The 18,035-nt window shown below is 47.7% G+C and overlaps 1 protein-coding gene across 1 annotated transcript in view; it reads right to left on the bottom strand.

The window, feature by feature from the left end:
- Positions 1-18,035, bottom strand: part of SFI1 (SFI1 centrin binding protein) — a 77,672-nt gene that overhangs the window by 28,048 nt on the left and 31,589 nt on the right. Inside the window, 4 exon segments of the mRNA XM_068989428.1 lie at positions 662-732; positions 2,387-2,548; positions 4,774-4,930; positions 16,312-16,414. Coding sequence (XP_068845529.1) covers positions 662-732; positions 2,387-2,548; positions 4,774-4,930; positions 16,312-16,414 — 493 coding nt within the window.

The following is an 18,035-nucleotide window of genomic DNA, read 5'->3' as shown; positions in this document are numbered from 1 at the left end:
TTCTGTCAGTAGGGTGGTATCGCCTGTGTGTCTGCAGTTGTTGCTACGCCTCTTGGCAATCCTGTATATTTACACAACTGCAAACGCAGTTGTGCAGAGTAGAGCAGAAGGAAAAGAAGTAATCTTTGGTGACTGAGGTGGGGGGACAGGGGCAAGACATGCTGGCCTGGCTCCAGCTCCGTCCAAAACGCTTCATGGGTGACTAAGCAGAGCCCATGCTCCACAGGCTGGCTTCAGTTTCCTGAGACTGAGAAGAAGCACCTAGGGGTTTTCACAGAGTGATCTGTGGGCCCCCAAAGGCTCCTGACAGTGTTTGGAGGCCACCTCATGTGGTGAGGGTGGGGGAGAGCAGCCGGCAAAATGGACACTATTCCCAGACCTGGCTTCGTCCACCACACCTCAACTTGGATTGCTTTTCAAGACTAGGCCTCCACCATTTAAAGAGGGGCCTAAAGTGTGGATATCCCAGGACTAGATCGCTTCTAAGGCTGCCCTGCAGCTCCCAGCACTTCTGACCCCACACCATCGCCGTCTCTGATCCACAATTAGAATCAGGACATGACAATGAAGGGCGCTTCCATGACGAATGGCAACCACAAAACCATGACGTGGGTTGGGCCCCCCAAGGAGGGATGCCCGAGCATGGCTGCGGTGCCCTTACCAGCAGGCCGCGCCTGTGGTGTCCTCCCGCCGCCTTCCACCGCTCAGCTTCCTCTGTGCACAGCAGCGTGTCTGCCCGAGTCAAGGCTTCTCATCTCGACATGGCCCCGCCCCAGCCTGGTGCAACCCCAGTGACCCGTCCCAAGGGTCCTGGCTGCAGGTGACAATGGGCGAGCCAGGAGGGCTGGTGTCCACCTCGTCTCGCCTGATGACCCAGGGAAGAAAGGATTGAGGGGAACCATCATGTGAGTTATTTATCTGCCTTTTCCCCCTCTGATGCCTGCTCCATGAGGGGAAAAAATAGTTGAGATAAACTGCTACCAGCCGGAGTAAACATTTCAAAATCTCAGCAGAACCTGAGACTCCCGCACTCTCTGTTTTGGCAGCACAATCCGGTCAGATGTCTGAGCTAAAACCCTTGGAGTTATTTCCAGTCCTTTTCTCCTCCTACCCCTCCATCTCTCAGCTGCCAAGTCCATCTGCTCCCCTCCTTGTCTCCGCGTTGTCCCCACCCCCAGCCCCGGGCTGTGCACCAGACTGGGCCCCCTGTGCCAGCTTCACTCCCACCATCGAGCATCGTCCTTCGGAAAGTACAGACCTGCTGCATCACGTCTCAGAAACCTGCAGGGGGTCCTCAGTGTCCCGGGATGAAGCCCAGAGTCCTGACCACCCACACAAGGGCCCCACGAGCAGGTCCCCAGCCTGTATCTGCCTGCGTCAATGCCATTCCTCACACCTGAACCGCCTCTCCCGAGTCCCCTGTCGGGAGAACGTGTCAGCCCACAAGGCTTAAATTCAGCTCAAACATCAATTACCTCCTCGGCTAGGTCTCCACAGCAGCTCTAGCAGGACTTAATACAAACCTTTGTGGTAGTACTTCTCATGCCACATTTGCAGACTGGTTTTCATGTCTATTTTCCCCAGTTGACAATGAGCTACTGTTAAGTCTCTAGGTTTCCCTGTGTTCCAGAACTTGGGCAGGAGTTTAAAACAAGAGTTCAGTGAACAAACGGAAACGTGAGTGAATACCCGGGGCAGTGCAAACCCCAAGCCTGGGCACAGACTGTGGCAAGTGGGGGGGGGATTAAGAAAGTGCACTGGAGTCAGAAGCCTGGCTCTGCCAATGAGAGTGAAAATCACTTAGCATCCCCGACTCCGCTTCCTCATCTGTGAGATGGAGATGGTGACACCCACTCCACAGGGCTGCTATGAGGATTAAGGAGATCATCACAGTGTCTGCACGTAGCAACAGCTCAATGAGCGGAAGCTGGGATCGTAACAAGGCCGCCAAGGACAGAAGGCTTCCTGAAACAGAAGTGGAATGAAACAAATTTCTGAAGCAGAAATGGCATGGCTATTTCCACCATCTAATGGGCAGGAAGAAAAGGATGAAACGGCAAGAAAATCAGGGCAGTGGGAATGCTTCTGAGGGGGAGGAAAGGGAAAACAGCCAGCGAGGAGTGGACTGGGGTGTGCGTGATGTTCTACCGAGCTGTGCTCATTTTACGGTTATTCTTCAAATTACAAATGTTCGCTATACGCACTCTTTTGTATGAGTATTCCCAGAATGGAACAAAATTTTTTTAAAAACAGCCGACCAGAGATCAGGACAGCCCGAAACTGCTGGGCAGCCGTGTCCCACGTGTCTCCGGACTGTCTTACAGGCTGCCAGGCTCTCACTGTCTTGGCTGGGCCTGAGGACAGGCCTGGGGAACGCAAAGGATACAGTGTTTCCAGTGCGTCAAGGCCCTCCGCAGCAGCGTCCTCCTGGCCAGGCCCTCCACCCGCGTGTGGTGGGCGTGCAGGCTCTCCCTCCGCGCCCAGGCACGCCGCCAGGCACAGAAGTGCGTCTGGAGCAGGGTGGTGCGTTGGACTCGCTCGGCCATCTCTGCAACAGAGAGAGGAGCTTCAGTGCCGCCCCGTCGAGGCTGGACCACGAGCTGGAGGCTTCTCTAGGATGGGCTGAAACCCACCACTGGCACACAGCTGCAATTCAAGGCTGCTGCTCCACAGAGAACGTTGGGAAAGAAGGGTTTTGAACAGGGGAGGGTTACTATGGATTCCTTAGCTACAGTTCTGCTCTCCAAGGAAAGAGAAAAGGATTCTGTCAAAGGACTGAAGCTCCTGGTTAGTGACCAAGGAGCAGGAACGGGGACAGCTGCTTCTAAAGAAAACCCCATTTTACTCCTGCCTCTATACCAGCGTTTCGGGACTCCAGGCAACGAGTCAGGGACACACGACTCGGTCGGCAGCTGGCAGAGGCTCCTGTGAGCCGTCAGCCAGGCTGATACAGGCCGCCAGCTCCATCTCCTTTTAAGACTCATTAGCTAATGGCCTGATGAGCTTAAGGCCAGAGAGGGGAGGGCATTGGTCCTGGGATGAGAATGTCTTAGGTGGAGGCATGTACTAGTCTGCAACTCATCACTAAATGGCTTCATGCCTTCATTGAACTTCCAGGCTTGGGCATCCAGACAGTAGGCCCCTCATCACTATTTTCAAGTGGGCACATCAGCTCTCCCAAGAGACAGTGCTGGGAGGCTAGGAATCCTGCAGGGAGGCCTGGGGAAAGCAGGGGAGCCTAACCCTGCAGCCAGGACTTCCGTGTGGGCTCGAGAAACTGAAGGTCAAAAAGTACTGGCCTTCATGACCAATTTATCGTTACTTCTGACCTACTGTGGGAAAACTAAACCATCAGGATAGTGCTCAGAACACTCAACATCATAAATCATGCATCTGCATAACGAGGGACAAACAATCCAAATATCTGTTTCCTCTTTTTATGGCCACACCACACAGCTTATGGGAGCTTAGCTCCCCACCCAGGGATCAAGCCCTCGGCCTCAGCAGTAACAGCATGGAGTTCTAACGCTGAACTGCCACGGAGTCCCCCAGATATCCATTAATAGAAGAATGACTGAGTAGATTAAGGTAAGCCGCCCCCCCCGCCCCCCCCCGTAAAACACGGTCATTAAAAAAAAAAAATGTATGGGATTTCCTTGGTGGTCCAGTGGTTACGACTTCGTCTTCTGGATAGCTAGGAAGTCTGGGATGGATATGTACACACTGCTGCATTTTAAATGGATAATCAGCAAGGACCTACTGTAAAACACAAGGAACTCTGCTCAATGTTACCTGGCAGCCTGGATGGGAGGCGAGTTTGGGCGAGAATGGATACATGTGTATGTATGGCTGAGTTCCCACCTGAAACTATCATAATGTTATTCATTAGGCTATACCCCATAATAAAATAAAAAGTTTAAAAGAAAACAGACTTCACCTTTCCAATTCAGGGGATGTAGGTTCAATCCCTGGTTGGGCAGCTAAGATCTCACGTGCCTCGTGGCCAAAAAAATCAAAACATAAAGCAGAAGCAATACCGTAACAGATTCAACCACTTTAAAAATGGTCCACTCACACACTCACACTCACACACACACACACACACACACACACACACACACATTCTTATTAAAAATAACTTACAGACAGGAAAGCATCGATTAGTTGAATGGAAAAAACAAGATACAAAATTGTACATATCATACTAATCATAATAATCGCAGTACTTATAGCATAATTAAAATCCTACTGAATTAAATACATTGAACAGGAGCCCCTTCTGGAGAACGCCAGTCCCTTGAGGGGAAGAGGACACAAAACGCCACTGTAAAAACAAGTCAGACACAACAGATACTGTACGAAGTCACCTATGCGTGGGATCTAAAAACACAACAGACTAGCGAATCAAGAAAAAAAGCAGCAGACTCGGCTGTGTGAGAGCAGACTAGTGGCTGCCAGCGGGGAGGGGGCCTGTTATGGGATTATACGAAATTATGTGTGCGCAACTTCTGAAAACTGAAAAGCTCTACAGAATGTAAAGAATCTTTCATTCAATAAAAAACAATAATAAAGTGAAAAAAACTGAATAAAATATTGGAAAAAAACACACAGAGGAAATAACTTAAACAGGAGTCAAGGATGCTGTCCTGTCCTCCTCGATCTCTTCTTTCAGAATCTGTGGTGTAACTGTTACTACCCCCCGTTAGTACATGACCGCCCCTGGCAGTCGTGGGCATGGCGACCCTCCCTCTGCCCCTGGTGCCCAGGACTCACGGTTCTGCAGCCTCTTCTCTCTGCGCAGCTGCAGGTACTCAAGCCAGGCCCTGAGGGCTCTCCACTGCTGCCGGCGCTTAAGGTGTTTCACTGCAGAGACCGTCTTCCTTCTCTCCCTCCAGACAAAGAGGAGCTGCTCCTGCCACCGTGACCAAGCCTGAAAACCAGAGAAAAGACAACCATTAAGGGAGGCAGGAAACTAGAGGTGAAATACAGGTGAGGGGAAAGAGAAACCCACACGCTGGAAAGGGAGAACTCAGAAAACGAGGAAGTGGCGATTCCAAAGCAGGACGGTAAGAGATGGGGATGTGGGGTGAGAGGATCTTTGAGAAGGGCATTCTGGGACTTCCCTGGAGGTCCGGTGGTAAAGAATCCGCCTGCCAGTGCGGGAGACACAGCTAGATCCCTGGCCGGGGAAGATTCCACACGCCTCAGGGCAACCAAGCCTGTGCACCACCAGTACTGAAGCTGTGTTCTCGAGCCCGGGAGCCACAGGGGCTGAAGGCTGTGTGCTGCAACTCCAGAGGCCCACAGGGCCTAGAGCCCAGGCTCTGCAGCAAGAGAAGCCACCAAACCGAGAAGTCCGTGCGCTGCAACTGGGGAGGGCCCCTGCTCAGCGCAACTGGAGAAAGCCCTTCTTTCCTGGATTAAGGGGAAAAAGAAGAGGAATGACAAGCTGGGACAGTCCAAGGGGTGGTAAAATTAATTCAGATCTGGGACAGGTGAGGCTCTGTCTTTTCTTCCAAAGAGGGAGGAAGCCTACGGTCGAGGCCCTTTCTCAGCACGTGAGTCCCCAGGACATGGACCTACAGAAACCAAGGGTCTGCGGACGGATTCCGTTAAGATTATCCATCAGTGGGCACCCTTGGGAAAGCCTTCACGCACACCCAGCAATACGCCTGCCCTACTCTGAAGGTAACTGTCATAGATGACTTGATACCTTCTTTTATGCCTTCATACCTCTGTAAACCTGTGACATCCCTTCTCCCTTCCTTCCTCTCATCTGAATACCATTTTTTGTATTTCGCCAAGAAAATAAAAGCAATCAAAAGACAATTTTCTCAAGCTTCCACACATCCCCCAGGGGCTCTTCCTTCTCTCCACACTCCCAACAAAGGTCACCCCCACCCTGCCCATCTTCTCTCACCTTCTCAAGTTTATCACTCTGGCAATTACCCCCATTCCCTTCCTGCGTCATCAGCTTTTGCTCTCTGCTAGATTTTTAAAACCAGCATTCAAACACGCGGTTATTTCTCCCTTTGGGAATGTGACAACCAAAAGCAATGGGTGACCTCTGACTGGGCCCTGGATCTGACAGTAAAAGAGCAACAGTGCACAGCTGCAAGACAAGCTGTAGTCTCGACACTGTCGTATCAACACTACGCTTCTTAGATGGATGTGGTTGTATAAGGAAACATCCTTGTTTTAGGAGGTATGAGCTGAAGTATTCAGGGTGGGGGCTTCCCTGATAGCTCAGCTGGTAAAGAATTCACCTGCAACGCAAGAGACCCTGGTTCTATTCCTGGGTCAGGAAGATCCTCTGGAGAAGGGATAGGCTACCCACTCCAGTATTCTGGCCTACAGAATTCCATAAACTGTATGAGTCCATGGGGTCACACAGAGTTGGACACGACTGAGTGACTTTCACTTTCACTCAGGGTTAAACTTGACGTCTGCAACTTTAAAGGGACTCAGAAAATACAAGAAATACACTGATACACTTGGGAAAGCAAGTGTGGGAAGATCCTAAGGATGGGTTAACCTGGTGAAGAGAAGCCAGTATCCAGCTTTTCTGTGACTTGGTACTTGTCAAAATTAAAACGTTGAGGGCAAAAGTTGCAGACTAGTGTGGCACTAGACTTCCCTCTTGGTCCAGTGATTAGGAATCTGCCTGCCAACGCAGGGGACAAAGGTTTGATCTCTGCTCCAGGAAGCTACCACAAGCCTCGGGGCAACTAAGCCTGCTCCTGGGCCCTGCTCCTGGAGCTCATGCTCTGCAACAAGAGAAGCCGCCACAGCGGGAAGCCCAAGCACTGCAACGAGAGAGAGAGCGCGGGCGCAGCAACAGAGACCTGTCCATAGATGGGGTTTTAAAAGATTATGGTCACACAAGCACTTCCGGAAGAGAACAGATCAGTCATCCTCAAACCACCCACCCATCGGCCACCCACCAACACCCAAGTGCTCTCCTTTCCTTTCCAAACTCTTCAGAAGGGCTGTCTACTTTCTCTCTTCTCCTCCCGCAATAAGCAGGGAGATCCTCTCCTCCTTGGGTTCACTGAGACTGCTCTTATCGAGGGCGTCAATGACCTCCACGTTGTTCAGTCCAAAGGCCAAACCGCAGTCCTTGGCGGCCAGAAGCGTCTGACACAGCTCATCGTCTCCACCCGGCCTCCTTGCCTCCGCCTCTCCTCTCTTCTACCACCGATGGCAGGCTCAGTGCCACTGGCTACACCCACTCCCTCTGTGCTTTCACCATCTCGTGGCTCCAAATGAAACCTGTGTGCTGAGGACTCCCGAGTTTACCTCTCTGGTGTGGACTCAACACTCCACACATACCCAGCCAGCTCCTCCCCGACTACCCCTCATGGTCACGTGAAAGGCCCATCAGGCTGAAGTTACGGAGCTCAGGATGCAGCCCCTCCCCATCCTCCTGCACAACCCTGCCTCTCCCTCCCCTCCCCTTCCCTATCTCAGTGGACAGCAACTGGGAGCAGTGAAGCACCTGGGAATCCTCTCAGACTTCTTCTCTGAAGGTTCACTCCCTATCTATCCAGTAGCAAACCCTGCTGGCAATTCCTTCAAAACATATCCAGAATCCAACACCATCTTGCTCTCATCTTGGCCCAGAATCTCACCTGGAACTTTGTAATCGCTTCCTAACTGTCCTCCCTGCTTTTACTCTTGAGTTTCCGTGGTCTGTTCTTAGCACAGCAGCCAGTGGTCCTTTTTCACTAGTTATGACTGCTTTGTAAGTTCAATCTCTCCACTGTGCTGCTTATTTTTAAATAATTATTTAAATAAATAAATAATTATTTTGCATTTGGCTGCGCCAAGTCTTAGCTGTGGCACTCAGGATCTTCTATTAGTTTGGTGCAAAAGTGACTGTGGTTTTCCATTGTTGAACTTTGCCCCTTGATACTGGAATACATTCTTAAATGTGATTATGCTATACATCAATTTAATGTGCATTTCTTGCTTTATTTTTTCCCTAATGACCTATTACTTGCTGTTTATATTTACTTTGGACTATGGAAATGCTGTTAGACAAAAAACAAATTCGAGCAGTTTTCTTATTCAAGTTCAAAATGGGTAGCAACGCAGTGGAGACAGCTCGCAACATCAACAACGCATTTGGGTCAGAAGCTGCTAAGGAACGCACAGAGCAGTGGTGGTTTAAGAAGTTTTGCAAAGGAGACAAGAGCCTCGAAGATGAGGAGCACAGTGGCTGGCCATTGAAGCTGGCAACAACCAGGTGAGAGGATCCAGAGAAGGCAATAGCAACCCACTCCAGTACTCTTGCCTGGAGAATTCCAGGGATGGCGGAGCCTGGTGGGCTCTCGTCTATGGGGTCGCACAGAGTCGGACACGACTGAAGCGACTTAGCAGCAGCAGTTGAGAGGATCATCAAAGCTGATCTCTTACAACTATACAAGAAGTTGGCAAAGAACTCAACATCAACCATTCTAAATCAGTTATTTGGCATTTGAAGCAAACTGGAAAGGTGAAAAAGCTCGATTAAGTGGGTGCCTCATGAGCTGACCGAAAATCAAAAAACTCGTCATTCTGAAGTGCTGTCTTCTCTTATTCCACGCAACAACAATGGACCATTTCTCAACGGGATTGAAACGTGCGACAGAAAATGGATTTTATGTGACAAGTGCTGATGACCAGCTCAGTGGCTGGACGGAGCAGCAGCTCCACAGACTTCCCTAGGCCAAACCTGCATCAGAAAAGGGGTCACGGTCACTGGCTGGTGGTCTGCTGCCCATCGGATCCACTAAAGCTTTCTGAATCCCAGTGGAACCATCACATCTGAGAAATACGCTCAGCAAATCAAGATGCACCGAAAACCGCAACGCCTGCAGCCGGCGCTGGTCAACAGAAACGGTCCAATTCTTCTCAGCAACAACACCTGACTGCACGTCACACGGTCAAGGCTTCAAAAGTTGAACAAACTGGGTCCTGAGTTCTGCCTCACCCGCCAGATTCACCTGACCTCTTGCCAACCAACTACCACTTCTTCAAGCGTCTCAGCCTTTTGCAGGGAAAATGCTTCCATAACGAGGAGGACACAGAAAATGCTTTCCAAGAGTTTATCAAATCCTGAAGCATGGCTTTTTATGCCACAGGAATAAACAAACTCATTTCTTGCTGGCAAAAATGTGTTGACTGTAATGGTTAATTAATAAAGATGTATATGAGCCCAGGTATACTGATTTAAAATTCAGGATCCAAAACCACCATTACTGCTGCACCAACCTTAAAATCTTTATTGCAGCATGCAGGATCTAGTTCCCTGACCAGGTATCGAGTCCCTGAATTGGGAGCTTGGAGTCTTAGCCACTGGACCACCAGAGAAGTACCTAAATCTCCCCATTTTTATGACAATTTCCCTCTCTGCCTTTTTCTCTCCGTGCTACTAACCTGTTAAGGAGAAACCAGGTCACGTACCCTATAAACTGTTTCACGTCTTAGATTTGGCCAACTGTCTCCTCCTGGTGTCTTTAAATTGTCCCTCCGATTCCTGTGTTTCCCATGAACTGATAGTAAGATTCACGTTAGGCTTGGCTGGAGTCATGTTCAAATTTCAATCAGGGACATGTTTCAAGTGCTGCGGATTCCTTCCTGTTATGTCACAGCATGGAAGGCAGCCATAGCTTTAGCGACTGTTTAGTGCCAAGACTGTCCAGTGTCTTCAGATGGCATCAGTCTGACCCCTCCCTCATATTTCTCTATTATCTTTCCACTGGGTGACTACTGCCCAGATCCATTTTTCTCACTGGGAGGAAAAACAGCAATATTCTAATTCTAATACTCCTGCATTTGTTTTATTAACTGGAATTCTATTTTTTTTTTTAAAGCCTTATTCTCTCATTAACCCTCTCATTTCTCAGAGATTAGTCTATACAGGAAAGGCAGGATAAACGCTTGACTTTGGTCTCCATTAATTTCCAAAGAATAGAATTAAGGCTCTAACAACCCAAAACTGTGACCAATCAGCTCTTGTTTTCCTCTAATGAATGCATGAATTTTTATATACTCTGTATGTTTTCGATCCACTATAGTCGTTATGCTTTTTGATGCTCAAATTGCTGTCTTAGGCCTGCAGGAGGCCTGCTGACACACGCCCGTCAAGCTCTTCACTTCTTCACAGTCCTGCATGCCATCTCCCAGGATGTAGGCTTCTGATGTCTAGTTCCTGCTCTATTTCTGGAGTCAGTCATTTCCCAAAAAAACGCCTCAGTTCCTTTCAGTGGCAAATAAAAGGAAATAAGAGACCACAGCTCAGGCCCTGGGGATGCGAACTACTGTAGCACTGCCACTGCCTCCAAGTCTTCTCAGTCAATAGTTAGAATTTCACTGATTCAGGTTAAAAAAAAAATCATGGGTCCATATTGATACTGGTATTTCTAATTTCAGATTACAGGGCTTTTGTTTCTTTGATTTTATACCTGTAACCTTTCCTTTTATACTGAAAATCTGCTTCTTAATGACACTGCCATGGTTATTTGCTTTAGCTTACAAAGTAGCCTTAAGAGTTCAATGCAACAATCCAAACCTGCTACTAACAACAAGACCACTGAAAGCAATGTTAGAGCTCTTAGCTCTCAGTGTCCTTAGAATACTCCCAGCTAGGAATGAAGAGTCAAAGTATCATATTTTAATTCTCTTCTCTTTGTGGTCCTTGCTACTAACTTGACATATTTGTTTTCAGTGTGCTCTAAAATCCTAGGGCCTGGTTCTTTCTCTTCTTGATTTACTTTTCTTTTTTAAGTATATAAAATACTTACCTGGTTGCAAACTTAAAACTGTGTAACAAAGCAAATGCATTGACATTTTGTTCCTGTATGTTCCCTCCCTTCCCTCACAGGTAACAACTCTTCCGTTTTTGGTTTATACTTCCATTATTTCTTCTTGAAAATATAAGAAAACACACACTCTCTCTTCCCTTTCTTCCCCAAAAGGCAGCACTCAATGAACCAGACGGAGCCTGTTAAGAGGGAAGTGTGATCATATCTCTTCTCTACACCAAGCCAGGAGCTTGCCCCTCCCCCTGGAAAAAGAGCCTACAAACCCTTTGCAGGCACAGCCTTACTCGGCCTGCCTTGTTACACCTAACCTTTCCTACTCTCCCTCTCACACTTATCAATATATCATGAGCTACATCAAGTTCACAGGTGGGGAGACTATCTTAAACAACTTTCTCCAATCTAGTATGAAAAGTCAGTGTATTGCGATAAAAATCCAAGTAGGCTTTGTTGTGGAACTTGATGAGTTGATACTGAAATTAAAGAGTAAGGAAGAACTGCCATGGCAATTTTGAAAAAGAACAAGAGTAAAGAAGATCTCTTTCCACATATGAAGACTTAAGAGCTATACGGCAAGATCAGTAGTGGTAATAAACAGTTAGCATTTACTGAGGATTCCATATTCTAAGCATCATTCTAACCGTATTACATGCCTCATCACACTTAATCCTCAACAGCCCTATGAGGTCGTACCATTATTATTTGCATGCATGATCAGTCGTTCAATAATGTCCAACTCTTTTCGACCCCATGGACTGTAGCCCGCCAGGCTCCTCTGTCCATGGGATTCTCCAGGCAAGGATACTGGAGTGGGTTGCCATTTCCTCTCCAGGGGATCTTCCTGACACAGGGTTTGAACCTATATCTCCTGCACCGGCAGGCAGATTCTTTACCACTGGGCTGGGAAGCCAACACTATTACTTACTTACAAATAAGTAATGTAAGGTACAAGGAGATTAGATAACTCATTTTAAAAGGGCAGGAAGCTAACAGGTGACGGCAGCAGAATTTCCACCCAGGTATTCTGACGAGAGAACCTTTGTTCTTTCTTACCTGCTTCGTTAGATCATAATTAAAATAGTGTGATACTGGCTTAGAGATAGACAGCTACACCAATGGACCAGAGAGCCCAGAACAGACCCTTGAACAAATGGGACCTTGCCCCAAATGGAAGTGGACTAATGATCAGTATAAAAAAGATAAAAGATGAACTGCTCAGTAAAGAGTGTGGCGGAAATTAATTACCCATAAGGAAAATGACAAACTAAGATCCTGTCTCACACAACTTACAAAAATGTAAGTTAGGCTACAGTGAAATTCACAGCGCTTGTGTGGGGGTCTCCCCTAGGGGGTCCGTGGTAAAGAATCCACCTGCAGGAGACGCAGGTTTGATCCCGGATCCAGGAGGATCCCTGTGCCATGGAGCAACTAAGCCCGTGCACCGTGACTGCCGAGCCTGTGCTCTCGAGCCCGGGGGCCACAACCGCTGAAGGCCATGCTCCCGAGAGCCCATGCTCTGTAACAGCAGAAGCCACAATGAGAAGCCCTCACACCATAACTGGAGAAGAGCCCACGCAGCCACGAACCCGCATCACAGTAAAATACATACGTAATTTAAGAAAACACTTGTATGAACAAAAAGGCACCATAAATAAAGCGAAGAAATAAAGAAGTAAACAAGCTATAAAACCTAATAGTTAGTGTGCCTAATAGTTCAAAAGATTAGTAAGCCGAATCTATGACCATGTGCACGGAGCAGAAAAAGCTAAACAACCCAACAGAAAAAAGGAGCGAGGGACGGTAACAAGCTCACACCCAGAAACCCAACGACAATCAGGCATCAGAAAAGATACTGGGGTTCGCTAGGAATCCGTGAAACATAAACTAAAGCAACAATGAAGAACCACCTCACACATATCACATTGGTGAAAATGACCCAGTCTGGCAGTGCAAAGTGCTGATGAGTCCCAAAGAAACCAGAACGACAATTTCAGCATGTAAACTGGCACAGCGTGGAGAGCAAACGGGTGATGTTGGATAAGGATGACGAGATGATACCCAAAGACCCAACAGCTTCACTTCCGGGAACGAGAAACCCTCAGACTCTCATACAGGGATGTGTGTTTAAGAATGCTCTCTGAGGCGGCTTCCCTGGTGGCTCAATGGTAAAGAATTTGCCTGCTAATGCAGGAGACAGAGGTTCGACCCTTGGTCCAGGAAGATCCCACATGCCACACAGCAACTAAACCCACAAGCTACAACTACTGAGCCCATACACTGCGATTACTGAAGCCCACGCACCCTGGAGCCTGTGGTCCGCAGCAAGAGAAACCACCGCAATCAGAAGCACACGCATGGAGACTCTCAGAGAGAGCAGCCCCGGCTCACAGCTAGAGAAGCCAGCGGCAGCAACAAAGACCCAGCTCAACCAAAAGTAAGCTAATTTAAAAAAGAATGCTTTCTGCAACACTTTGTAATCTTAAAAAAAAAAAAAAACAAAAAACAGGTAATCAGGAAGAAATAACAGTTTAGCAGCAGTGAGCAGATAAACTGAGTCTTACTCAGCAAAATGGCTGAATGTATGCGGTTAACAGATCTCTGTACCAACATGAATAAACCTCAAAAATACACTGCAGCATTAAAAACAAAAAGCAGCAAGCTGCAAAGTGAAGCATGATGCCATTCATAAATTTCCTAACAACACAAAGCCAGAACATTTATTCTCGACGTACATGTATACATACACTTTTACAAGTGAAAAAGAATATAAGAGAATAAGGATTTCAACATCAGGGTGGAGTTATCTCTAAGAAAGAAAGGTGGCAGAAGGAAGGATGGATAGGGCTTGAAATGTGAATTTAACTACATTAAATTACATCAAATTCTGGGGCAAGGATGGAAAAATGCTAACAGCTTTTAATTTTGTATGTTGGAGATGTGGATATCTGTTAAATTTTTTTTTTTTAATTTTTCTGTTGTGGGCCATTTTTACAGTCTTCTCTGACTTATTATAATATTGCTTTGGTTTTATGTTTTGGATTTTTGACTGTGAGGCCTGAGGGATCTTATCTCCTGGACCAGGGATTGGACCTGCACTGAAAAGTGAAATCTTAACCATTAGACCGCCAGGGAAGATTCTTGTTAATATTTTTAACAAGTGTTTCATATTTCATGTTTTTATGCTTAAACTTCATTTTTTATAATTTCATATGTCATGATGTCTGTCCTGACTAGTTCAGAGATGTGAGGATTGAGAGGAATGACTTAAGGTTCCTGGTAAATCATACAGTACTTATCAGACACAAGGATTTTATTTATAATCTGCAGCATAAAATTTGTCTTAAGAGTCTCACAAAGCTTTTGGTCCATATCAGCGCTTTCTTATTGCTCATGTTTTTCATTGGATTTGATTCTGAATGACTTTTGTCTTATAAGTTAAATCCAACCTCAAATCATGAAAACCTATCACTGAAGACAGTCATTCAAAGCCGCTGTTGCAAGCTCTGAGGGCAAAAGCCAAACAGGAATTCTAAACGCGTGCTGAGCAACAGTGGCGGCAGCAGAACGAGTCTGCAGGCTCTCAAAGGACTGGCTGAGAGGGACACGCACTCACACAGCCCGAGTCCCTCAGTGGCGGAAAACCAGCCTCGTTCCGTTCCTGCACTTCAGCTTTTTCACCTGGATCCCTCTCCCTCCCGAGAGCACCATTCCACAAGGATAAGGCAGCAGGATGGTCAAGGGATGACTCTGCGCTTTTCAGGCTGCTTGGGTTCAAATGCTGCCCCTGACCTTTGCCAGGTGCACGACAAAGGTCAGGGCCAGGTATCAGAGTTATTTAACCTGTAATAATCGGTTTAGTTCAGTCACTCAGTCGTGTCCGACTCTTTGCGACCCCATGGGCTACAGCACCCCAGCCTTCCCTGTCCATCACCAACTCCTACACTTTGCTCAAACCCATGTCCATTGAGTTGGTGACGCCATCCCACCATCTCATCCTCTGTCGTCCCCTTCTCCTCCTGCCCTCAATCTTTTCCAGCATCAAGGTCTTTACCAAGGAGTCAGTTCTTCACATCAGGTGGCAAAGTATTAGAGCTTCAGCATCAGTTCTTCAATGAATATTCAGGACTGATTTCCTTTAGGACCGGCTTGATCTCCTTGCAGTCTAAGGGACTCTCAAGAGTCTTCTCTAACACCCCAGTTCAAAAGCATCAATTCTTCGGCACTCAGCTTTCTTTGTCGTCCAACTCTCACATGCGTACATGACCACTGGAAAAACCATAGCTTTGACTAGATGGACCTCTGTTAGCAAAGTAATAATAATACGGGCTTTTAAAAATAATTTTGAAAATTGCAATAACACATGTAAGGGCCTTAGTCCAGCATCTTGGAGAAGGAAATGGCAACCCACTCCAGTGTTCTTGCCTGGAGAATCCCAGGGACGGGGAGCCTGGGGGGCTGCCGTCTCTGGGGTTGCACAGTCGGACACGACTGAAGCGACTTAGCGGCAGCAGCAGGACGGTAAGACCACAACAACACCATTACTGCTCCTACTGTTCCTGTTACCACATTACCACTGGTAACGACTAAGTCTGCTTCCTTCCTATTGCTTCAGAAGTGAAGTGAAGTGAAGCAAAGTCGCTCAGTCGTGTCCGACTCTTTGTGACCCAATGGACTGTAGCCTGCCAGGCTCCTCTGTCCATTGCTTCAGAAGACCTTGTGAATTCAGAGGTCAACAAATTTTTCTCTTAAAGGGTGAGATAATAACTATTTTAGGCTTTGCAGACCATGTGGTCTCTGTTGCAACGACTCAATTCTGTCGTTGTAGCCTGACAGCAGCTTAGACAATACATAAATGGACAGGTGTAACTGCATCCCAGTTAAAACTTTATAACAGGCAGCTGGCCAAACCTGATCCATGGCCGAGTGGGCTGACCCCTGACCTACACTGTTTGCACACGATCTCCATATATTGCATATACTTGCAGAGATGACGCAAAATGTCGTCTAATAGAAAGTTACTGGGGCAGGGCATGCTTCCCTGGTGGTCCCATGGTAGAGAATCCTGCCAACGCCGGGGACCCAGGTTTGCTCTGTGGTCTGGGAAGATCCACATGCCGCAGGGAGACTAAGCTTCTGCACCACAAACACTGAAGCCCCCACACTCTAGAGCTGTGCTCTGCAACAACAGAAGCCGCCACACCGAAACTAGAGAGTAGCCCTCGCTCACCGTGACTAGAGAAAGCCCGCGCAGAGCAACGAAGACCCGGGACAGCCCAAAACAAATTAACGACAAAAAATCACATCTAGTGTATTCCTTCCCGCAGCCTCTCCATTGAAGAGTCCAGCCTTCCACACTGCTTGTGCCTCCCACCCCCTCCCGCCCCTGGAGCTACACGAAGGGCCCAGCAGAGGCAGCAGCCCGACGCCAGAAGTCGGGCGCGTCTTCTGTGGGTGGGGGCTTGACGACACGCACAGAGGACCCCAAAGCCTGAGCCTGCGGACTCACCTGCAGCTGGAGGCTCTGGGCCCAGTGCTTCATGGCTGTGGCCTGGAGGGCTCGGCCTAGGCGGACCCGGCCCAGTCGCCGTCTCCACGCACTCCACCACACCCTGCCGGAGAGCAAATCAAAGACGGGACCAGTCAGAGCACGGTCAGCAGAAGAGCAGGGCAGGGAGGGCTGGGCCTCAGACCCCCGGCTCAGGTCCCTCTCCCTAAGACCAACACCATTAGATCTGCTGCCAGAAAAAGCAATCAAGGAACGGTTCTAGCACTGCCAGCTAAGGGTTAGAAACTGATGGTCCTTAGGTCAGACACCCTGGGGGAGGGCACGGCAACCCACTCCAGTATTCTTGCCTGGAGAATCCCATGGACAGAGGAGCCTGGGGGGCTACAGTCTGTGGAGTCTCACAGAGTCAGACACAACCAAGGTGACTTAGCACACAGGGTCAGACCCGGCCTGAGACACTTTAGATGTGCTCTGTTGGGCCAATGTGGGTTTAAAAAAAAAAAAAAATCGCTGCCAACTACTTCAGGAGATTCCACAGAATAAACTGCGAAACTACTAGTATTTATTTATAGCCACTCCATGCAGCATGTGGGATCTTAGTTCCCTGACCAGGGATTGAACCCACGCCCCTAAGCAGTGGAAGAGCAGAGTTTTAACCACTGGACCCCCAGGGAAGTCACCCAATAATGGCTTTTAGACTTCCAGTCTTGATGGATCCCTTCCCTTCCTCCTGTCCTTGCCAGGTTTCATTCTAGCCTTGGGTTCCTTCCTACTTATTCTCTGATTTGTTCAGAAGAGCAGTAATGTGGAAAAGAGCGCTTGCAACTTCTGTTTTTACCCTGGTCACTCTAATTCACCAATATCTCCTTCCTCCTAACTTAAGCCATGCTTAGCTGTATCTCTTCAAAATCTCAACCTATCTGGCATTATTACTTATTTTTTAAGCACTTAGAGAAATTACAAATTCCCTGAATGCAAATTGTAATGTAAATATAATTTCCCTGAATGGAAATGATAAATTCCCTGAGTCCCTCAGGACTCAATCAGAAACATTTTAAGCCCGTTAACAGACACTGAATAAATAAAATTATATAGAAATATCTCCCACAGACTCTAGAGAAACTACATACTTACTAAGCATTTACAAATATCTGCTGAATAAAGTTTAAATAACAAACATTTTAAATAACTTCTTTATGTCCACTGATGGTCTGTACAGTAGCCTAAATACTTCACAAGTACTACCTTATGTATTTCCCATGACAACCTGAAAAAGACAGCTCACGGTGTGAGGAAAGTGAGGCCTGGAGAAGTGAAAAGACCCAGTACTTGTGAGAAGTCTAGCTGCAAGGCTTCTGCTCTTACCCACGCTACACAGAGGGCCCCGCTCTCCTGGCCAGGAACTGAGCTTTCAGTGCGCTGCCATTTGGGACACCAGAGAACCGCTGGGAACAGTGCACAGAGGCATCAGTACCATTATAAAGCAGCTCACTGCTACACACTTCTGGCTTTCAAAGTGGACTGACTCAGGTGGTCTCTCCAATGGAGGACGGTGCTGCTGAGATGCAGTGCAGGGCAGCAGGAAAAAGTGTGAGCTGTGACATCAGAAAGATGGATGGGTGAACCCTAGTTTTGCTAATTATGACTCACACACAGTAGAAAGCCTGAGTAACTTGCCTGAGCTCATGTATCTTAATCTGTGCAATATCAGTATTTATCTTACA

This window comes from Capricornis sumatraensis, chromosome 17 (genome assembly GCF_032405125.1).
Source record: "Capricornis sumatraensis isolate serow.1 chromosome 17, serow.2, whole genome shotgun sequence".
Taxonomy (NCBI): domain Eukaryota; kingdom Metazoa; phylum Chordata; class Mammalia; order Artiodactyla; family Bovidae; genus Capricornis; species Capricornis sumatraensis.
This window is presented reverse-complemented; position numbering and strand designations above follow the sequence as displayed.